Raw genomic sequence first — 20,788 nt, forward strand, 5'->3', positions numbered from 1 at the left:
AAACTTTCAAGCTGCTTCTGTAATAATATTTTAGGCTGCTTGATAGGTTCCCGGGAATTACGCCGGATAATATTGTAGAAACCGCACAATATTTCAGCGAGACAACTGCCCGCCATCTTCAGGTGCTACTGTTGCGTCACTGAGAAGCTTGCCAATTTACATGCTGGCTTTCTAGAACAGCACAGGTGCCAGCGGGGCACGTCATCGAAGACCAATCATAGACAGCGTCGAACACCAGAGCCCTCCGCTGGAGAAACGGGTCGCGGTCTGCGGAAGCGCGCCCCGGCGCGGGAAAATGTAGCCAGGAGCAACGGACCCCGTTTGCGTGCGTGAGGTGTTGGCGCGTGATTTAAGCATCTGCACTAAGGCTTCCCATCTGCGTTGACTCAGTGCGGTTGCTAATCTGTGGCTGACGATTCCTTAGTGCCGCCAAGGCTGGCTCCCAGGCTTTGCTCAGGTGAAACACTGTGTCTCTGTTTATTAGGTCACTGCTTATACGTATTTCGACCGCCTCTTTGATGATATAGTTCCAGTATGTGGAAGCATGCGTGAGGATCTTGGTTTCTTCATAATTCATGCCGTGTCCCGTGTCAAGGCAGTGTTCAGCAACCGCAGATTTCTCTGGCTGGCCCAACCTCGTGTGACATTTATGTTGGTCGCATCTGTCTTTGACCGTACGACACGTCTGGCCAATGTAAGATTTTCCACATTGGCACGGGATTTTGTATATTCCTGGTCTCCTCAGGCCGAGGTTGTCTTTGACAGAGACCAGCATTGATTGCACTCGTGCTGGAGGCCGGAAAACACATTTAATCTGCTATTTCTTGAAAATTCTGCCCATCTTAAAAGACACGCCACCACCATATGGTAGAAAAACCAACCCCGTGGTGTTCTCTACTTCTTCAGGCTGTTCTTGAGGTTTGGAGCGTGCTGGTCGAAATGTGTTCCGGATCTGCTTCTCGGAGTACCCATTCTGGGCAAACACAGAGCGGAGATGGCTAAGCTCTGCCGATAAGCTGTCCTGATCTGAGATGGCTCTAGCCCTATGCACTAGCGTCCGTAATACACCGCTGCACTGTGAGGAATGATGACAGCTCGTAGCTTGTAAATACAAGTCTGTGTGCGTAGGCTTCCGGAACACGCTGTGACCCAAGGAGCTGTCTCCTTTTCTATGAACCAAAACATCCCAAAACAGGAGCTCACCATCTTTTTCCACCTCCATGGTGAAACAGATGCTTGGATGGAGGGAGTTCAGATGTTCCAGGAAAAAAGGAAGCGTTGCTGTCCCATGTGGCCATACCACAAACGTATCGTCTACATATCTCCAAAAACATTTGGGTTTCAAAACTGCCGTCTGAAGTGCTTTGTCCTCGAAATCCTCCATAAGAAGATTAGCTACTATGGGAGACAGAGGGCTACCCATAGCAACACCTCGTGCGCGTGAATGGGGTCCGTCGCTCCCGGCCGCATTTTCCCGCGCCGCGGCGTGCTTCCACAGACCGCGACCCGTTTCTCCAGCAGAGGGCTCTGGTATTCAACGCTGTCTACGATTGGTCTTTGATGAAGTTGTGCCCCGCTGGCACTTGCGCTGTTCTAGAAAGCCAGCATATAAATTGGCGAGCTTCTCAGCGACGCGACAGTAGCACCTGAAGATGGCGGGCAGTTGTCTCGCTGAAATATTGTGCGGTTTCTACAATATTATCCGGCGTTATTCCCGGGAACCTATCAGGCAGATGCAGCGCCAGGAAAGCCTCAAACAGCACATATTTTAGGCTATTTGCATACTTCACGTTTCAGTAAAACCCATGGAAACTTGTCAGAGGAAAAAGGGAAGAAACAAAGTTTGTTATTACGATGTTCTGTACTTAATGCGACTGTTGGGATGACAGTGAAAAAGCACATGATTTCTCTACACTTACTAGTATTTGTCTTTCTGTATTTATAAGCTTATTTATTATTACTTATTGTTATAATCCTCCTGGCTAAGGCATCATTTCTGGCGAGGAAAACATTCCAATTTAATAATTTTCTTTTTTCGTTGCATGAACAAATTTGTTATTCCATATTTACCTGGTCAGAATATCACTGCTGTGTGAGAGTAGTGAGTCCACCTTGATGTGAGTTCTTGGTTTATTTACCGTAAACTAATTTCAGACATAAGTTGCGATTGTGATTAGCTATTTTAATCTAAACTTCATGGACTCTATGTTGTTACAGAATAGAAAACCTTAATTTTCGTTTTTCGTTATGTAACAGTGTACATTTAACGTGTTTTAGAATTTTAAAAAAATTGAAAAAAGAAAAAAAAACTTGTGAATATGGTGAATTATTGCTGATACATGTTTCTCTTTTCTTTCTGAAGTGTTTTTAGAAAAATATATGGGATTTGTGGGGTGCCCTCGCAAACACAGATTGAGCATGAGAAGGGTTTAAATGTGGAATGATTATAGAGGTTCTGTATAAATATCATTCAGAGACCATATGTGACTCTGAGCTATATTGGTTTTCTTTATCTAACTTTTCCTGAATAGCAGTTTCAGTTCATTCTTAGAAAATGCGCAAACTCCGAAAAAGATGTAATTGCTCTCTCTCTCTCTCTCTCTCTCTCTCTCTCTCTCTCTCTCTCTCTCTCTTTTTGCAACAATAGTCCAGACATTTTTGCTGATGTATAACATATTTTTGTAAAATTGATGTGAAATGTTTCTCATTGGAGCTAATTAACATGCTTTATTCCTTTTCTTAATAACTTTCTCCAGTCAATCCAGATAAAAATTAACAATAATAATTGTTAAAAAAGACAGCATCTATTACGTGGCATTGTGGAGCTCAGCCTCTCAGCATCTTTGTCCCTCCCAGCAGGCACAGCACCCAGTCTACATCTCACGGCTAATGAACCCAAGTTGGCCACAGTGCTTGATCACCTCATGTGGAGGGGGGAAAAAAAAAAACCAGAACTAAACCCTTGTGAAAGAAAAATTAAATATATTATGTCCATTAAAGCAAAGTGTAGCTGAGTTTTACATTACCTATGATTGCACCAGTGGTAGAAGTATGAATGCTAGTGTCAACAATTCTGTGACACTGCAGTGTGTCAATATTAATTAGTGTTTGACTTGTTTCAGTAATTGCATACAAAAAACCTGTAGCTGTCCTCACTATTTGTTGGAAGATGTAGTGGCAGAAGTTGTTGCTTCCTTCAAAGACTTGTTATTTTCCAACACATAGCAGATTTACAGGAGATTTCATCTTACAGGTCTCACGACCGTAAACACAGACACAAGTCTGCAACACAGGAAAGGGAGAAGGAGCGGCTGGGAATACCAGATCCTACGGACTACCTTTACCGTCCATTTGAGGGAACTCCGCAGCTGAGGCTGCCATACATAGCGACGGGTGTTCTGCAACCACACACCGAGTACCCCTGTGGTCTGATGCGCTGCACGAGGACAAAGCCACCCATCACGTTCTGTGAGAATCCCACTGCCTCGACAGCTATGTTTCGCACCAGGTCTGAGGTGAGTTTGATTTGTGAATAGCGAGTATGAGCTGTCAGATTTAGAGGTTGAAACTGAGAGAGCTCTTCTCAGTAGGTTTGTAATATGATTTAAAAGTCTTTTGGTTTGTGGTCGAGTATATGTAACATTCCTTGCTGTTTGCACTCCATCCAAACTGTGAACAGGGTGGTGATACCTATCTTAACAGTTATTTCCCAGGATCATCACAAAATAAATAAATCTCACAGAAATTTAAGACACTTCGTCCCAGATCATAAAAAAGTTAGAAGCGAGGAAAATGTTATAAGACAACACCCTTCACCAAAAATTTTTAACAAGCAGTTTGTAAACAGCACTATGATGCCAATATTTGTGTATTTCATTCCAGCCTCACATACAATAGTGGAAATCAATATAAAGGCATGGATATCTGCAGGAAAATTAATATTGTCAGATGGAATAGTTGTGCACAGTATACATGCAATAGCATAAAATACAGTACACCAACAAATGCAGTCATATGGCATCGCATTGGTGTCAGTAGTACAGCATGCAGCATGTAACCAGACATTGATTGTGTGTGTGTGTGTGTGTGTGTGTGTGTGTGTGTGTGTGTGTGTCCTCAACCTTCATTAGTCGTCATCCTCACACATCAAACTCCTTCCATGTTCCCATTCCAGCACTACACAGCCATCATTCCATTATCACACCCAGTCTTTTTGCTTCTCTCCTTTTCCGCTACCACCTCCCCACCCCACCTCTTGCCTGCGCTCTGTCTGACCTCTAGCTCTTCACTGTCTGCCACCCTACCCTACTATCCTTCCCCCTCCCTGTCCCAGCCTCCTCCGTACCCCCACCTAGTCACCACTCCCATCATGCACTGGTGCTGCTGCTCGCAGTGTGGCCTCAGTTGTCTGAGACCGCAGTCAAGTGTGGATGAGTTGCGTGTGTGTGTGTGTGTGTGTGTGTGTGCCTGTCTGTCGTCTGTTTTTGACTTTATTTGTGACAGTTTTTTTTCTGTATTTAAATGTTAAGAAGTATTTTGTGATGATATTTAGGGGAGGATAGCCTTGTCCAGAATCGAAACGTGGGGCATAGACAGTACAGACAAGGCAGGAAAGAGAGGCTTCTGAAATGTGGCGTTACAGGAAAGTGCTGAATGTTACATGGATAGGTTGGGTAACTGATGAGAAGCTACCGAAATAGGTTAACTAAAAGAAGGTATTGATTGACAGCACTCAATGAATAGTAGGCCTCAAGGAGTAGTCAGTTTTGTAAAGAGGAGTGTTTTGGTTGAGAGAGTGGGCGGGGGGGTGGGGGGGGGGAGGGTAAAAATTTTAGAGGGAGACCAAGGTTTGCCTTTAATAAGAGTTGTGCTGGTGGAAGGTTTTTGACCTGTGCTATATTCCCGATGTTACTTTTACCTGTTTCCATCTTCTCTTATGGCCCTTCTAAATGGTTTGTCAAATTTGCTCTTACATAACCATGGAGGAGTGAAACAATCCCGTACATGTACCAACAAAGCTTGGCAATTTAACATCGCTTTTAAAACAGAAGCTGTTCATGTATGCTGTATTTTGACACTTGTTGGAATGGCTACAAATAAGCTTTTCTAAAATTGAATCTGGCACTGTGTTTAAAGAAGGGGAAAATGAGATGCTGGTCCAGGGTGAGAAATATACAAATGGAAATCTGTTACAGGAAACTTTGCACTTGGAACCTGAGGATTACATCAACTTTCTACAAATGGTCAGGGAAAGTTTAAATAACTCGTTTAGAGGTACTTTGTCCTCACATTGAAAAAGAAAACAAGTATACAAAAATTTATTCTCTTCTACTAGGTCCTCTAATGGCAGTTCATTGAAGTACCACACTGTGATAACATTTACCTGACATCATCAACGTAAGAACTTGAGAACTTTTATTTTTTAATTTTATTTCACTCCCACCTGTATTTTGTTTGTGGGATATTGATTTTGTTCTTAACCTCTTCCTGTATAATATATGACCTTAGAAAGATTTTACAATTCTACCATTTTGGTAATTGCCAATGCTTTTCCCCCCTCTGATTGTAGTTTCCATATTGTGGAAACTCGTGATACAGTGGGGTAAATTGTAAGAAAGTCATGTTTCATGAAAGATATGCTGTCAGCCAGCAGTATACATGGCAAACAGTAAAATCTGACAACTTGTCTGATCATTTATGGGGCCTTTACACCTGAAGAAGGTCCTGTTTAGGCAAAACCCACACACACACACACACACACACATACACACACACACACACACACACACACACACACACACACACACAGAGAGAGAGAGAGAGAGAGAGAGAGAGAGAGAGAGAGAGAGAGAGAGAATATAATATGATTACACATCCTCCGAAATCCAGTCTTTTGTTAACCAATTTCCTGTTTCCCAATGCCCTTTCCTGGTTGTCATGTACCAATTCTGGAAATATGGATTTGAATTCCAGATTTCAGCTTCCATAATCTATTTTTGCTACTTACAAACACTGTACCACATTTGAGTCATGGTTGGCTTATTAGATTGCTGATTTCTTTGTAAAAATTTGATTAATGAGGCTGAAGTGATTTTGTGTAGAGTGAAGGAAAAATAATAGTGTTGGAGTAATGAGGTAGTTATTTATTTCCTTCATTTAATGTGAGATTAGCACATACCATATGGAGAGATATATGTAAATGCATTATATTTGCTGAATTAGACTATTTGAACTGCTTGGCAACAATCCTACATCCTGCATAACTGGCTAATTTGTAAATTCATTCACCATAAACAATCATTGGCTGGTGACAAAACATTCTCTGCAATGTTACCAGCAGTACTTGTGTCACTACAGTTTGGGAGTAGCGTTGAAATTTCTACAGCAATATCTTGATGTGTGCAAAAGCCTTTAGTCATCTTAAGTGTCCAAACTATTGGAGTACAATAACTGTCCATCAGTGACCATTTTGCACCTTTTTCCCTCAACATGCCTGATCTACGCAGACATAATAAAACAATTCAGCACACATTTATTGCATGGATAATATTTTTTACACATTTCTTTTTGAACAGTCTCCTTCTTACAAGTTCACTGATGTCTACTAAGAAAAATATAATTTGAAGTTCCTGACATCCTCACTTTACCGTATTAATGAAACTGGATCAGCTGATTAACAAACGCCATTCGTGTAAAACAACTCATGAACAGAGAAATGATTTTTTTATTAGTCTACATGTTAAACAAGACAGTGAAACTAGGATTGCAAAATTTGATATACATCTTTAGCAAGTTGTATTGTGTGTAAATATAATGGTTTAAATGTTGCGTTTGGTAGATTTCCATTATGTATAGCAACTTGATGTAATCTTTTTCATCATTTACAGTATATGCTGAACCTAACGCAAATAAGTTATTTGTAGTCATTATAGTTAGTTTCATAATGTTCAAAGGCGTTACCTGTGACTTTACTAATAAGGTTGTTCTAATAGGATTATTGCATGTGGATTGCAGATAATCTAGCTTATTTCCATGCATATAATTACTTGTATCTTCGGTATACTGCATGATAGGTTTGTAAAGTTATAACACTTTGAGTAAGAGGTGGTTTTGTCACAGGTGTTAAATGATGCACATCCACGTGTTGCTGAACTGATGAGAGTCGTAATGGAGGGGTCATGGGCCAGTGCAGACACGCGGGCTCTTACTAGTTCCAAGCAGCGGTCAGTAGCAGCCGCAGCAGACGTGGCGGGCTCTTCCACCGATGCCAATCTGTCCAGCAGCCTAGCTGCATTGCAGGTGTCGTATGATGAGAATGAAGTGGATGATGCCGCCTCTGATGACCTCATCAAACCAAAGGAGAGATCTTGGTATCTTACTTTCAGTGTGGTAAGTGTCTCGCATTCTGGTCTTGATAATTTATCGTATCTGAGGTCTGCAGCCTTTTCAAATATATTAGGCAAAGTCGTATCACTTTGGATGAAGAATCATCAACAGATTTGCATCTGCATCTACATACATAACTTTGCAAGCCACTGCATGGTACATTGCGTAGGGTACCCTGTACCACTACTAATCATTTCCTTTCCTGTTCCAAAATGACTGACTGTATGCTTCCTTACAAGCTCTAATCGTATCTTTTTGTAGTCCTCACGCAAAATGTACTTTGGCAGCAGTAAAATCATTCTGCAGTCAGCCTCAAATGCTGGTTTTCTAAATTTTCTCAATGGTCTCATCGAAAAGAAGGTTACCTTCCCTGCAGTGATTCCCATTTGAGTTCCTGAAGTATCTCTGTAGTACTTTCATGTTGTGTGAACCTACCACTAACAAATCTAGAAGCCCACCTCTGAATTCCTCCGAGCACTTCCTTTAATCTGACCTGGTGCAGATCCCTAATACTCTAACAGTTCTCAATGATGGGTTTTACTAGTGTCCTACATCTACATGGATACTTGGCAAATCACCTATATCTCCGTAAGAGCTCTGATATCCCTTATTTTATCGTGGTGATCATTTCTCCCTTTGTAGGTCAGTGTCAATAAAATATTTTCGCATTTAGAGGAGAAAGTTGGTGATTGGAATTTCGTGAGAAGATTCCGTCACAACGAAAAATGCCTTCCTTTTATTGATGTCTTGTCCAAATCCTGTATCATTTCAGTGACACTCTCTCCCATATTTCGCAATAATAAAAAACATGCTACCCTTCTGTGAACTTTTTCGATGTGCTCCATCAGTCCTATCTGGTAAGGATACCACGCTGCACAGCAGTATTCTCAAAGAGAATGGACAAGCATAGTATAGGCAGTTCCTTAGTAGATGTGTTTCATTTTCCACGTGTCTTGCCAATAAAACACAGTCTCTGGTTAGCCTTCCCCACAACATTTTCTTTGCGTTCCTTCCAATTTAAGTTGTCCACAATTGTAATTCCTAGGTATTTAGTTGAATTTGTGGCCTTTAGATTAGACTGATTTATCGTGTAACCAAAGTTTAATGAATTCCTTTCAGCACTCATGTGGATGACCTTACACTTTTCATTATTTAGGGTCAGCTGCCAATTTTCGCCGATTCAGATATGTTTTCTAAATCGTTTTGCAATTTGTTTTGATCTTCTGATGATGACTTTATTAGTTGATAAATGACAGCATCATCTGCAAACAACCTAAGACAGCTGCTCAGATTGTCTCCCAAATCATTTATATAGATAAGGAATAGCAAAGGGCCTATAACACTACCTCGGGGAATGCCAGAAATCACTTCTGTTTTACTCAATGACTTTCCGTCAATTAATACGAACTGTGACCTCTCTGACAGGAAATCATAAATCCAGTTACATAACTGAGATGATATTCCATAAGCATGCAATTTCACTACAAGCTGCTTGTGTGGTACAGTGTCAAGAGCCTTCCGGAAATCCAGAAATACAGAATTGATCTAAAATCCCTTGCCAGTAGCACTCAAGCTAGTTGTGTTTCACAAGAACAATGTTTTCTAAACCCATGTTGACTGTGTGTCAATAGACCATTTTCTTCAAGATTCATAATGTCCAAACACAATATATGCCTGTAATTAAATGGATTGCTTCTACTACCCTTTTTGAATATTCGTGTGACCTGTGCAACTTTCCAGTCTTTGGGTACGGATCTTTCATCGAGCGAATGGTTGTATGTTATTGTTAAGTATGGAGCTAATGCATCAGCATACTCTCAAAGGAACGTAGTTGGTATAGAGTCTGGACCAGAAGACTTGCTTTTATTAAGTGATTTAAGTTGCTTCACTATTCCGAGGATATTTACTTTGACGTTACTCGTGTTGGCAGCTGTTCTTGATTCGAATTTGGGAAGATTTACTCTGTCATCTTTTGTGTAGGCATTTCGAAGGCTGTGTTTAGTAACTCTGCTTTGGCAGCACTGTCTTCGATAGTATCTCCTTAGCTATCGCACAGAGAAGGCATTGATTGCTTCTTTCCACTAAAATACTTCACATACGACCAGAATCTCTTTGGATTTTGTGCCAGGTTTCGAGACAAAGTTTCATTATAGAAACTGTTATAAGCATATCGCATTGAAGTCTGCACTAAATTTTGAGCTTCTGTAAAAGTTCGCCAGTCTTGGCGATTTTGCGTCTGTTTAAATTTGGCATGTCTGTTTTGTTCTTTCTGCAACAGTGTTCTAACCCGTTTTGTGCACCAAGGAGGATCAGCTCCGTTGTTTGTTAATTTATTTGGTATAAATCTCTCAGTTGCTGCTGATACTATTTCTTTGAATTCAAGCCACATCTGGTCTGCACTTATATTATTAATTTGGAATGATTGGGGATTGTCTCTCGGGAAGGTATCAAGTGAATTTTTATCTGCTTTTTTCGTTTATTTTTGGGGGTTTGGGGATTACAATATTCAGTCTCACTATGACAGCCGTGTGTCCACTAATCCCTGTATCAGTTTTGATGCTCGTTTTTCAACTCAGGATTATTTGTTGCTAAGAGGTCAGGTGTGTTTTCACAACCAATTACTATTCGCGTGGGCTTATGAACTAACTGCTCGAAATAATTTTCAGAGAATGCGTTTAGCACAATTTTGGATGATATTTTATGCATACCTCTGGAATTAAACATGTATTTTCGCCAACATATCAAAGGTAAATTAAAGTCGCCACCAACTATAATTGTATGAGTCGGGTACGTGTTTGAAATCAAACTCAAGTTTTCTTTGAACCTTTCAGCAACTGTATCATCTGAATTGGGAGGTCGGTAAAAATATCTAATTATTATTTTATTCTGGTTGCTGACAGTGACCTGTGCCCATACTAACTCACAGGAAGTATCCACTTCAATTTTGTGACAAGGTAAACTACTTCTAACAGCAACAAACACATCACTGCCAACCGTGTTTGGCCTATCCTTTCGGAACACCATTAGGTTCTTCGCAAAAATTTCGGCTGAACTTCTATCCAGCTTTAGCCAGCTTTCAGTGCCTTTAACAGTTTGAGCAACTGTGCTTTCTATTAGCGCTTGGAGCTCAGGTACTTACCCATCCAGCTATGACAATTTACAACTGTTATACCAATGGTTCCTGTATCTACATTCTTCCTGTGTTCGGCCTGAACCCTTTGTGACTGAAACCCTTATTGTGTTTTCCCGAAACCCTCTAACCGAATAAACTGCCAAGTCCACGCCATACAGCCCCTGCTACCAATGTAGCCACCTCCTGCATATAGTGGACACCTGACCTATTCAGCGGAACTCGAAACCCAACCACCCTTTGGCGCAAGTCGAGGAATCTGCAGCCTACACAATCGCAGAACCATCCGAGCCTCTCATTCAGACTGTCCACTCGGCTCTGTACCAGAGGTGTGCATTCGGTCCTGTCAACTATGCTGCAAGTGGTCAGCTCTGCTTTCATCTTGCAAGCAAGATTGGCAGCCTTTACCACTTCCGTTAGCTGCTCAAAATCAGAGAGAATCTCTTCTGGTCCAAAATAACACACATCATTGGTACAGAAGTGAGCAACCACCTGCAGTTGGGTGCACCCTGTGCTCTTCATGGCATCCGGGAGGACCCATTCTGCATCTGGTATGACTCCACCCGGTATGCACACGGAGTGCACATTGGTTTTCTTTCCCTTCTTGGCAGCCATGTCCCTAAGGGGCCCCACAGCACGCCTAACGTTGGAGCTCCCAACTGTCAAATATTCCCACCCTCTGTGTTTGTCCGGATCTTGCAGGCTGAGAGGTTTCCTCTGAAACAGGACAGGTGACAGCTTCTGGCTCAGTGGCAGTGTCAACCACAGACAGCATCTGGAACCTGTTTGTGAGACAAACTGGAGAGGTCTTATGTGCAGCTGCCTGGGAAGTCTTTTGCCGCCTGCTACACCCCAGGGTGGCCTGCCACTCAACAACAGGTGAGGGGTCAACCTCAGTGCGAGCAGTAACTGGGCTGGTCACCAGTAAGGACCAATCGGAGGACTTGGACGTGCTGGACGTTCGTTGGATCCCCACGGCCGACCCACAACAGTGGTGCCCATCGACTGCAGCCTCAAGCTGTGTAACCGAAGCTATCACAGCCTGAAGCTGAGAGCTAAGTGTCACCAACTCAGCTCTCATCTGCACATGACAATTGCAGTCCCTGTGTGTCCTAAAGACCGCGGAAAACTAAACTGTGCAGATAAACGGACTATCGGCACTTGCTGCACAACTCTGCTGTAGACGCTGATGTACATGCAGGAACTGTGTAATAAATTAGATTAATACACAGAGATTCAAAAACCTAACTACCGAAGCACTCAGGTGAAACTAAATAATTTGCCCCTGATTGGGAAGTTGTAATATGTCACAAAATCGGTTTACTTTCCAACACAAATGAAAATGTGAGAACTGTGGCTAGTAGATAGTAAATTAACATGCACAATCTCAAGAAACTAAACTATTAAAGCACACAGATGATGTAATAAAATCGCTCCTGGTTAGTAACTTGTAAAAGTCACAAAATTGGTTAATTCCCTGTTGCTGCTTGTGTCTCAGCTGGCTACTACTGCCTGACTGGCAGTAGTATGGTCTCCTTTACAGATGAACCACACTTTCTCAAAGTTCTCCCAATAAATCAAAGTTGACCACTTGCATTCTCTACTGCATTCCTTACATGCTCAATCCATTTCATATTGCTTTGCAATGTTATGCGTAGATATTTAATCGATGTGACTGTGTAAAGCAGTACACTACTAATGCTGTAAAAACATTATAGGTTTGTATTTCGTAGTCATCTGCATCAACCTACAACTTTTTTTACAACTAGCTGCCATTCATCACACCAACTAGAAATTTTGTCCACATCATCTTGTAATCCTCCTGTAGTCACTCAACGATGATGCCTTCTGTACACCACAGCATCATTAGCAAACAACCGCAAACTGCTGTTTACCCTGTCTGCCATATCATTGAATCAGAGCAGCCCTGTCACAATTCCCTGGGGTACTCCTGAAGATATCCTTGTCTCTGATAAAGACTCATTATCAAGGACAACATTCTGGGTTCTGTTACTTACGAAATTTTGAAGCATCCGAGAATGTGTTCTGTATGATAGTACCTTCATTAACAGTCTGTAGTGTGCCACTGTGTAAAATGCTTTATGGAAGTGTAGGAATATGGACTCTACCTCTTGGCCTTCATCCATAGTTTGCAGGATGTCGTGTGAGAAAATGGCAAGCTGAGTATCACATGAGCAATGCTTTCTAAAATGGTGTGGATTTGTGGACAGAAGCTTCTCCATCTCAAGGAAATATATTGGAGCTGAGAATAAGTTCAAGGTTCTGGTCTGTAATTTTGCGATTTTGCGGGTAACTTCAATTGTACCCCAGAGCAGTGAGTTCGGACCCTTGCTGTTCACATTGTATATTTGTGACCTTACAGACAATAGTAAACATACACTTTTTGCAGATGATGTAGTTATCTATAATGAAATACTTTCTGGAAGAAGCTGCACAAATATTCAGTTAGATCTTGATAAGATGTCCAGGTGTTGCAAAGATGGGCAACTCACTTTAAATTTTCAGAAATTTAAAATTTTTGCAATTTCCAAAATGAAAGACTTAGTATCCCATGACTACAGTATTATCGTGTCACAGTTGGAATGGATCAATTTTTACAAATATCTGGGTGTAACAGTCTGTAGGGATATTAAATGGAACATTCGTTTAGGTTGAATTGTAGCTAAAGCAGGTGGCAGACTTCAGTTCATTGGTAGAATACTGTGGAAATGCAATCAGTCTTCAAAGTAGGTTCCTAACACAACGCTCACATGATCCCTCCTAGAAGAGTGCTCAGGTGTGTGGGACACACAGGGGTGTTGAATATATGCAGAGAAGGGCAACATGAATGGTCACATATTTGTTTGATCCGTGGAAGAAAATGAATTGGCAGACGCTTGAAGATAGATGCAAACTGTCCTGGGAAAAGCAACACACAAAGTTTCAAGAACCAACTTTAAATTATGGATACAGAACTAAACTACAACCTTCTTTGTATCGCTCCTGTACGCATAATGAGGAAAAGATTAGATTAATTACAGCAAGCACGGAGCCATTAAAATAATAAGTTTTCCACACACACTATACTTGAATGGAGTGTAAAGAAGCCCTAAAACTTGTATGTTTGAAACTACTCTCTGCTGTGCACTTCACAGTGGTTTGCAGAGTATGGCTGTAGATGTAGTCATTATTTAATTAGTGTAATCTTTGTTTGGATGCTCTATGCATTTTTCTCAATTACCAGCTCAAATTTATCACTTGAAAATGACCACAGAGGGAGAATAAAATGAAATAATTTGAGTGTTTAGTGTGATTATACAGTTCGAATAGTGGACAGAAAATGAAGAAACCATGGTCCCACATGAATGAAGTTTTAATCCCCATATTGTACTGACTGTACACAATCTAATGAATTTAACTGCTGTCACATTCAGCAGTAACTCATTGGTGCATGCCTTTCTATATATTTGATTTATAAGTTCATAAAGATTTATGTTTTTGCCTCACATGATCTGGCTTTACTCAAAATTGTGACCAATGACAGAATCTTTTTTAAAAATGAAGTTCCAGAAGACCCAGTTTGTTACTCCAGTCTCAACTCTGTGTTATGGAGAAGCAAAACTAGCATCTGGAGGGACAAGAATAGTGTGTACCACTTCCACCTTCTCCATTTAATTCCCCCATTTGCATTCTTGCCATACACCTCAGTCATTGGAAACCTTCGACTCTTTGGCTTGCTTCTGTAGAGCAGAACTATGCCGTCAAACAGTGCTGCTTGGCAAGTGTGCGCAGCACCTTACAAGTACACTGAGGCGACAAAAGTCATACGCATGTATACAGATGGCTGTAGTGTCACATACACAAGGTGTAAAAGGATAGTGCATTGGTGGAGTTGTCATTTGTACTCAGATGATTCATGTGAAAAGGTTTCCAATGCAGTTATAGCCACATGACAGGAATTAACAGACTTTGAACACAGAATGGTATTTCAGCTAGACATGTAAGACATCCTGTTTCAGAAATCATCAGTGAATTAAATATTCTGAGACCTACACTGTCAGGAGTGTGCCGAGAATACCAAATTTCAGATATTACCTCTCACGGTGGACAACACAGTGGCAGACAGCCTTTACTTAACAGTCGAGGGCAGTGGCTTTTGAAAGAGTTGTTAGTGCTAACAGACAAGCAACATTGCATGAAATAATCACAGAAACCAATGTGGGAATTATGATGAACATATCCATTAGGACAGTGCAGCAAAATTTGGCGTTAATGGGCTATGGCATCAGACAGCTGACGTGAGTGCCTTTGCTAACAGCACGGCATCACCTGCAGGGCCTCTCCTGGGCTCGTGACATTATCGGTTGGACCCTAGAGGACTGGAAAACCATGGCCTCGTCAGAGGAGCTCACATTTCATTTGGTAAGAGCTGATGGTAGAGTTCGTGTGGGATGCAGACCCCGTGAAGCCACGGACCCGATTTGTCAACAAGACACTGTGCAAGCTGGGGTGGTTCCATAATGCTGTGGGATGTTTGTACATGGAACGAAATGGGTCCTCTGGTCCAACTGAATGGATCATTGATCAGAAATGGTTATGCTTGGCTACTTTGAGACAATTTGCAGCCATTCATGCATGGACTTCAGGTTCTCAAACAATGATGGAACTTTTATAGATGACAGTGCACGTTGTCGGCAGGCCACAGTTGTTCGTGATCAGTTTGAAGAACATTCTGGACAATTCGAGCGAATGATTTGGCTGTCCAGATCACCCAACATGAATCGCATTGAACATTTATGGGACGTAAACAAGAGGTCAGTTTGTGCACAGAAACCTGCTGTAGAGGCAGCATGGCTTAATATTTCTGCAGTGGTCTTACGATGACTTGTTGTATCCGTGCCACATCGATTTTCTGGTTTACACCAGGCAAAAGGAGTCTGACATGATTAGGGAAGTATCCCATGGCTCTTATCACATCAGTGTGATTCATTTGAAAATGGCACGATAACTGAAATTAGCAAATAGCACATTGCAATGAAGATGCTATAGCGAGAAGCAGGCAGAGGCTGCTTTTAAACAATCTGTTATGTCTGTGAAACCACACTCATGAAAATGATTAGGAAAGACTCTAGTGAAATAGAACCATAGCACTATTCTTTTGCCTTATCGTATTAATGTATTCTCATGTAATTTATAAGATATGTTATTGCAAAATAGACTGTTAGTGCTCAACTGTTGAATTATAAAACTATTTCAATTTGACAATGTAAACATTTAAACAGTTCTTAGCTTGACATGCTATTGTTAACCATGGCATAAAGCAGAAAGCAGCCTTACACTCTCCACAAGTAACATTGGGAAATGTGCCAGCACAAGCAGTGTTTGCTCAGTAGCTGTTCTGCCAGAAATTGATATATTTTGGGCGGAGGCAGGAAAGGGAAGGGAATGGAGAGAGGGAAAAATGTTTACAACTTTGAGACATGAAACATAATATTTAATGCAATTTTATTTTTATTTAATTGTGCGTCTCTGAAGAACTAAGTGTATCCAAAAACTCACTATCCAAGGAGTCATTTGAAATGGCGACAATGCTTTCAACAAATTTTTCTTGGATGCCTCCTCTCAGAAAACCATTTTCTTGCAAATTATTACTGTGGCATGCACAGTTAATCCAGACTTTCAACGTAACATTAGTTGTTTCCTAAAGTAAATTCTTCACATTTTCATGTGCTTTATCCTGTAACTAGAGTCCACCCATTTTCTGTCACAACCTCATGGCCCATCTCTACTACCTGGTGTCAAGTTCAAAGTGATTTCAGACGTGATTGTGGTGCCTGACTCCCTCCAACATATCCACTTTGGTATAGAAATTTTGTATTCGAATTAGGAATTCTTTCCTTCTTCTTAATGTTAACTGGCAGTATTTGAGATACATGCGCAACTCTCTTCTAAACTATGTAATAATGTAAAACCAGTGTTTAAATAAATCACTGTTCATCTCTAATGATAATTGCAGGATTCAAAGGTTGTAAGTTACGCTAGTTGCTATAGTATCAGGTCTCTTCATCAGAAATAATTTTCCATTGATCCGTTTTCTGAACCTAAATCCCAGAGATTTCAGAATCCTTCCACACAAATGGTGACCCTGCATAAAACATCTGCCACCTTTGCCTTGTGGGATATTCGCTGTGCTTGTAAAATTCACTTACGGTAGTATGAACAAAGTCTTTCAGCAAATCGTCCAAATCAGTAGCTGTACTAATTCTTCACTCATATCTTTACTTTGTGTTTGAAACTTCCATTTTTCACTACAGGTTTCCATTGCTCCTACTCCTGCAAGTACTCTGTGTGGTTCATAGTAAAACACTGTGCACCTTTACTATTGCAGTCTGCAATACCAATAAGATGTTGTCTCTTCTGACATTTTCTTTAAGGTGCTAAGAAATTCATGCACCTTGTATATGACTCTCATTGTTTGGCTCCATGTGTATTGAAACTCAATTATCTTAAATTGCAAACAAGAATAGCAGTAAAATGCAATGAAAATCAAAAGGTCTCACATACAACACTTCCACATAGAGAACACACAAGCAAATGATGAGTATTGAGAAAGCTGCAAAACAGTGCCTGTGGCAGCATGAATGAAATGCATTGTTGTTACATAAACCTTGTCAGTGAGAGGTATCGGTTTGTTAACCTCTGGTTCTTATGATACTATCTAAATGGCACCTGTGGCAGAATTGATACCGTGGCAAGAATGTGCTTTTGGTCAGTGACTGAGCTATATTGGGCCATGGATTTCTCATTTGGCAGTTACAAAGATGGGGGAGACAATAAGTGAAAGAACTAACATTCCACTTCCAGCTGCAGTTTTGCCGCTCTGTGGTACAGTCCTAATTTGTTGTGGTATTGCCATTTACTCACTCATGACAGCTTTTCTGATGGAATGTTGCAACAGAACATTAATATCAAGTAGAAATGAATGATTTCAATGTCATAAATTTGGTGGTCGCTAGCTGTTTCACATTGTATCTTACAATACAATCACGGCACCCTCTACATGCCATGTATTGACTATTTGCCAAAGGCTTTCCATGTTGGAATCCATTAATTCTGTGATGCCAATGATCCATCTCGTCCGTTGCCACTCTACTTGTGCCTTTGAGCTTCCCCAGCCTAAAGGTCTTTTCCAGAGAATCGTGTCTGCTCATGATGTGTGCAGCAGACCTTCCAAGGAGCAGACTGGTTGTACTTGCTGTAATACTAACTTATCATTCTATTTGTGGTCCATGAAACTCTAAGGACTTTCCCCTAACACCACAATTTAAAGGAGTGAGTTCTACACCATTTAGCCTTTCTTATGATGCAGGTCTCACATCCATATATCACAAGTGGAAAGACCATGGTCCTTGCTGTACAGATCTTTGTCATTAAAGTTACGTCTGTACTCCGGATTGGGCACTGCCTTTCTACCAAGTAACAAGTGTGTCTTGATTTCATAGCTGCCCATATAGGGTTCTCAACATGGCTTCTTGGTCAATGTATAAATTCCTTGTGATGTGATCCAGTACTTCGGTGTTTTCGAATACTTCCCATAATTTATTGTGGCAAACACAGTCAAAGGGAGTAGCATAATCAATAAAGTAGAGGTACACATCTTTCTGGAATTCTCTTGCCTTCTCCATAATTAGTCGGATGTTGGCAGTTTGATCCTTTACAAAATCCAACTTACTTCAGGTAGCTCTCAGTCTGTGTACTGGAAAAGTCTATTTTGTAAGATTTTAAGTGTGACTTTGCTGCCATGTGAGTTGGGTTAGATTATTTGATGATTGGAACACTCTTTAGAAATCATTCCACTCCATTCGCAAACTCTGTAGCACAGGTACAACAACAGTGGTAATGTATATGTAAAAACAAAGATGATGTGACTTACCGAACGAAAGCGCTGGCAGGTCGATAGACACACAAACAAACACAAACACACACACAAAATTCAAGCTTTCGCAACAAACTGTTGCCTCATCAGGAAAGAGGGGAAGGAGAGGGAAAGACGAAAGGATGTGGGTTTTAAGGGAGAGGGTAAGGAGTCATTCCAATCCCGGGAGCGGAAAGACTTACCTTAGGGGGGAAGAAAGGACAGGTATACACTCGCACACACGCACATATCCATCCACACATAAGAGACACAAGCAGACATATTTAAAGACTTTAAATATGTCTGCTTGTGTCTGTATATGTGTGGATGGATATGTGCGTGTGTGCGAGTGTATACCTGTCCTTTTTTCCCCCTAAGGTAAGTCTTTCCGCTCCCGGGATTGGAATGACTCCTTACCCTCTCCCTTAAAACCCACATCCTTTCGTCTTTCCCTCTCCTTCCCCTCTTTCCTGATGAGGCAACAGTTTGTTGCGAAAGCTTGAATTTTGTGTGTGTGTTTGTGTTTGTTTGTGTGTCTATCGACCTGCCAGCGCTTTCGTTCGGTAAGTCACATCATCTTTGTTTTTACATATATTTTCCCACGTGGAATGTTTCCCTCTACTATATTGATAACAGTGGTAATGTTATAGAAGAAATTCAGTCATGGTTGCAGTAAAGATGGATTTATTAGTTCGTCATTTGCAACATGTTTCATGTGTACTCATAGGCATCTTTGGACAATTTAGGAAATTTACAAATGTAATGGCCATATACAAAACTTCTAAAACAACAAAACCGCATAAAAAATTTGTAACCCTAAGACACATTTGAGTTTACCATATGAGAGTTCTCTTTTATTACCATTATTGGCTTGGGGTGTGTTACCACATTACTGTAAACCTTCGCAAGGTAGGCTTTTGCCTGTTTCTCTTTTATGACTATTGCTAATAATTTTGTATATGACCTAATGTCATTCTTGTTTTAGGTACAGATTGCAACCATCAGCATTGTTCCGTATTTTAGTATTTTATGTGTATTCAGCCTATTCTTTTCTGGGTGTAATGTTATGTGTTTGACTCCTCATTTCAGGAGATAATTGTTTACCCATTGTTTGGCAAGTGTTAAATTTTGTATTTCGTACTAGGGGAGCTAGTGCACTCTGTAGCTACCATCCACCCCCCCTGCACCACCACCCCCAGACCCCAACACCCGCACACGATCGCGCGCGTGTACACCATACCAAAGAACACTAGTGTTACTTGATTAATTAAGCGCTATCCACCGCCATGCCTACTTACCTCCGTGAATCTATCTTGTTATTGTTGTTGTGTGAAGATGGTTTAACGTACTTTTCCATGCTAGTCCTACCATACTAACCCTCATCATCTCTCCTGGTTGCATCATCTCACATCTGCTTTCTATAGTAAATCCTGGGTTTCCTTCTACAGTTTTAACCCCATATACTTCCCTCTGTTATCAAATTTACCATCTGTTGAGGCATCGGGAACTGCCCTGTCAACTGATTGCTTCTTTGGGCAGTTGTGCCGTGTCTCTTGTCTCCCAAACTCAAGTCAGTACCCCTTCAGTGTTAACCCAATCCACCCATCCCAGCCTTCAACGTTCTTATTTAACACGATATTTCAGAAGTCTCATTTTCTTTTTATCTGAACTGTTTATCATCCATGTTTCACTTTCATATAAGGCTGCACAGCAGACAAGTACTGTCAGGAAAGACTCCCTAACACTAAGATTTATATTCAGTGTTATCAAAGGTGTAATTTTCAGAGAAGTTTTACTTGCTATTGCAAGTCTGCAGCTTAACTGTGTATGTTCACCAATAGCAGGCACTCAAAGATATGGGAAATAAATACTGCAGTGGATAGATGATACTAATTTAGGTAACATTCCATTTCAAAGGAGGTTGTTTATTTTTGTGTAGACCACATGTCAGATTAGTTGTGCTACTATTACCATATTATATCACAACTGGGTCTAGGGAAACTGCTTATGCCTGTAAGTGGTGTCCTCGATTGGGTGACCCTCCTCAGTCTCTCTCTCACCAGTTATTCCATCTGCTGATCTTATCTAGCACTCATGGAACTTGTTGTTTGGTTTGTTGTTGTTGTTGTTGTTGCTGTTTTTGTTTTGGACTGCCTAGTGGTCTTTTCAACTGGGAACAAAATAAAAAATTCTACAAGGTAACAGTAGTTGTTCATTTGAACAGCATAAACTACCCACAAAAGACACGTTCTTTTCATTTCACTTATAAGATTTTAATTCCGTTTTTGATTGTACTTAATTTATTGTTCTGCAGTACCCGTGCCATTTACTGGAAATAAGATATTTCTTCAAGACAT

At 40.9% G+C, this 20,788-nt stretch overlaps 1 protein-coding gene across 1 annotated transcript in view; it reads left to right on the top strand.

Annotated features, from left to right (window-relative positions):
• The first annotated feature begins 3,044 nt into the window (after positions 1-3,044).
• Positions 3,045-20,788, top strand: part of LOC126215390 (serine-rich adhesin for platelets-like) — a 267,306-nt gene continuing 249,562 nt past the window's right edge. Inside the window, exons 1-2 of the mRNA XM_049942097.1 lie at positions 3,045-3,515; positions 7,120-7,389. Of these exons, the coding sequence (XP_049798054.1) occupies positions 3,432-3,515; positions 7,120-7,389 (354 nt within the window). The 5' untranslated portion in view covers positions 3,045-3,431. The remainder of the gene's footprint in view (positions 3,516-7,119; positions 7,390-20,788) is intronic.

This window comes from Schistocerca nitens, chromosome 12 (genome assembly GCF_023898315.1).
Source record: "Schistocerca nitens isolate TAMUIC-IGC-003100 chromosome 12, iqSchNite1.1, whole genome shotgun sequence".
Lineage (NCBI taxonomy): Eukaryota > Metazoa > Arthropoda > Insecta > Orthoptera > Acrididae > Schistocerca > Schistocerca nitens.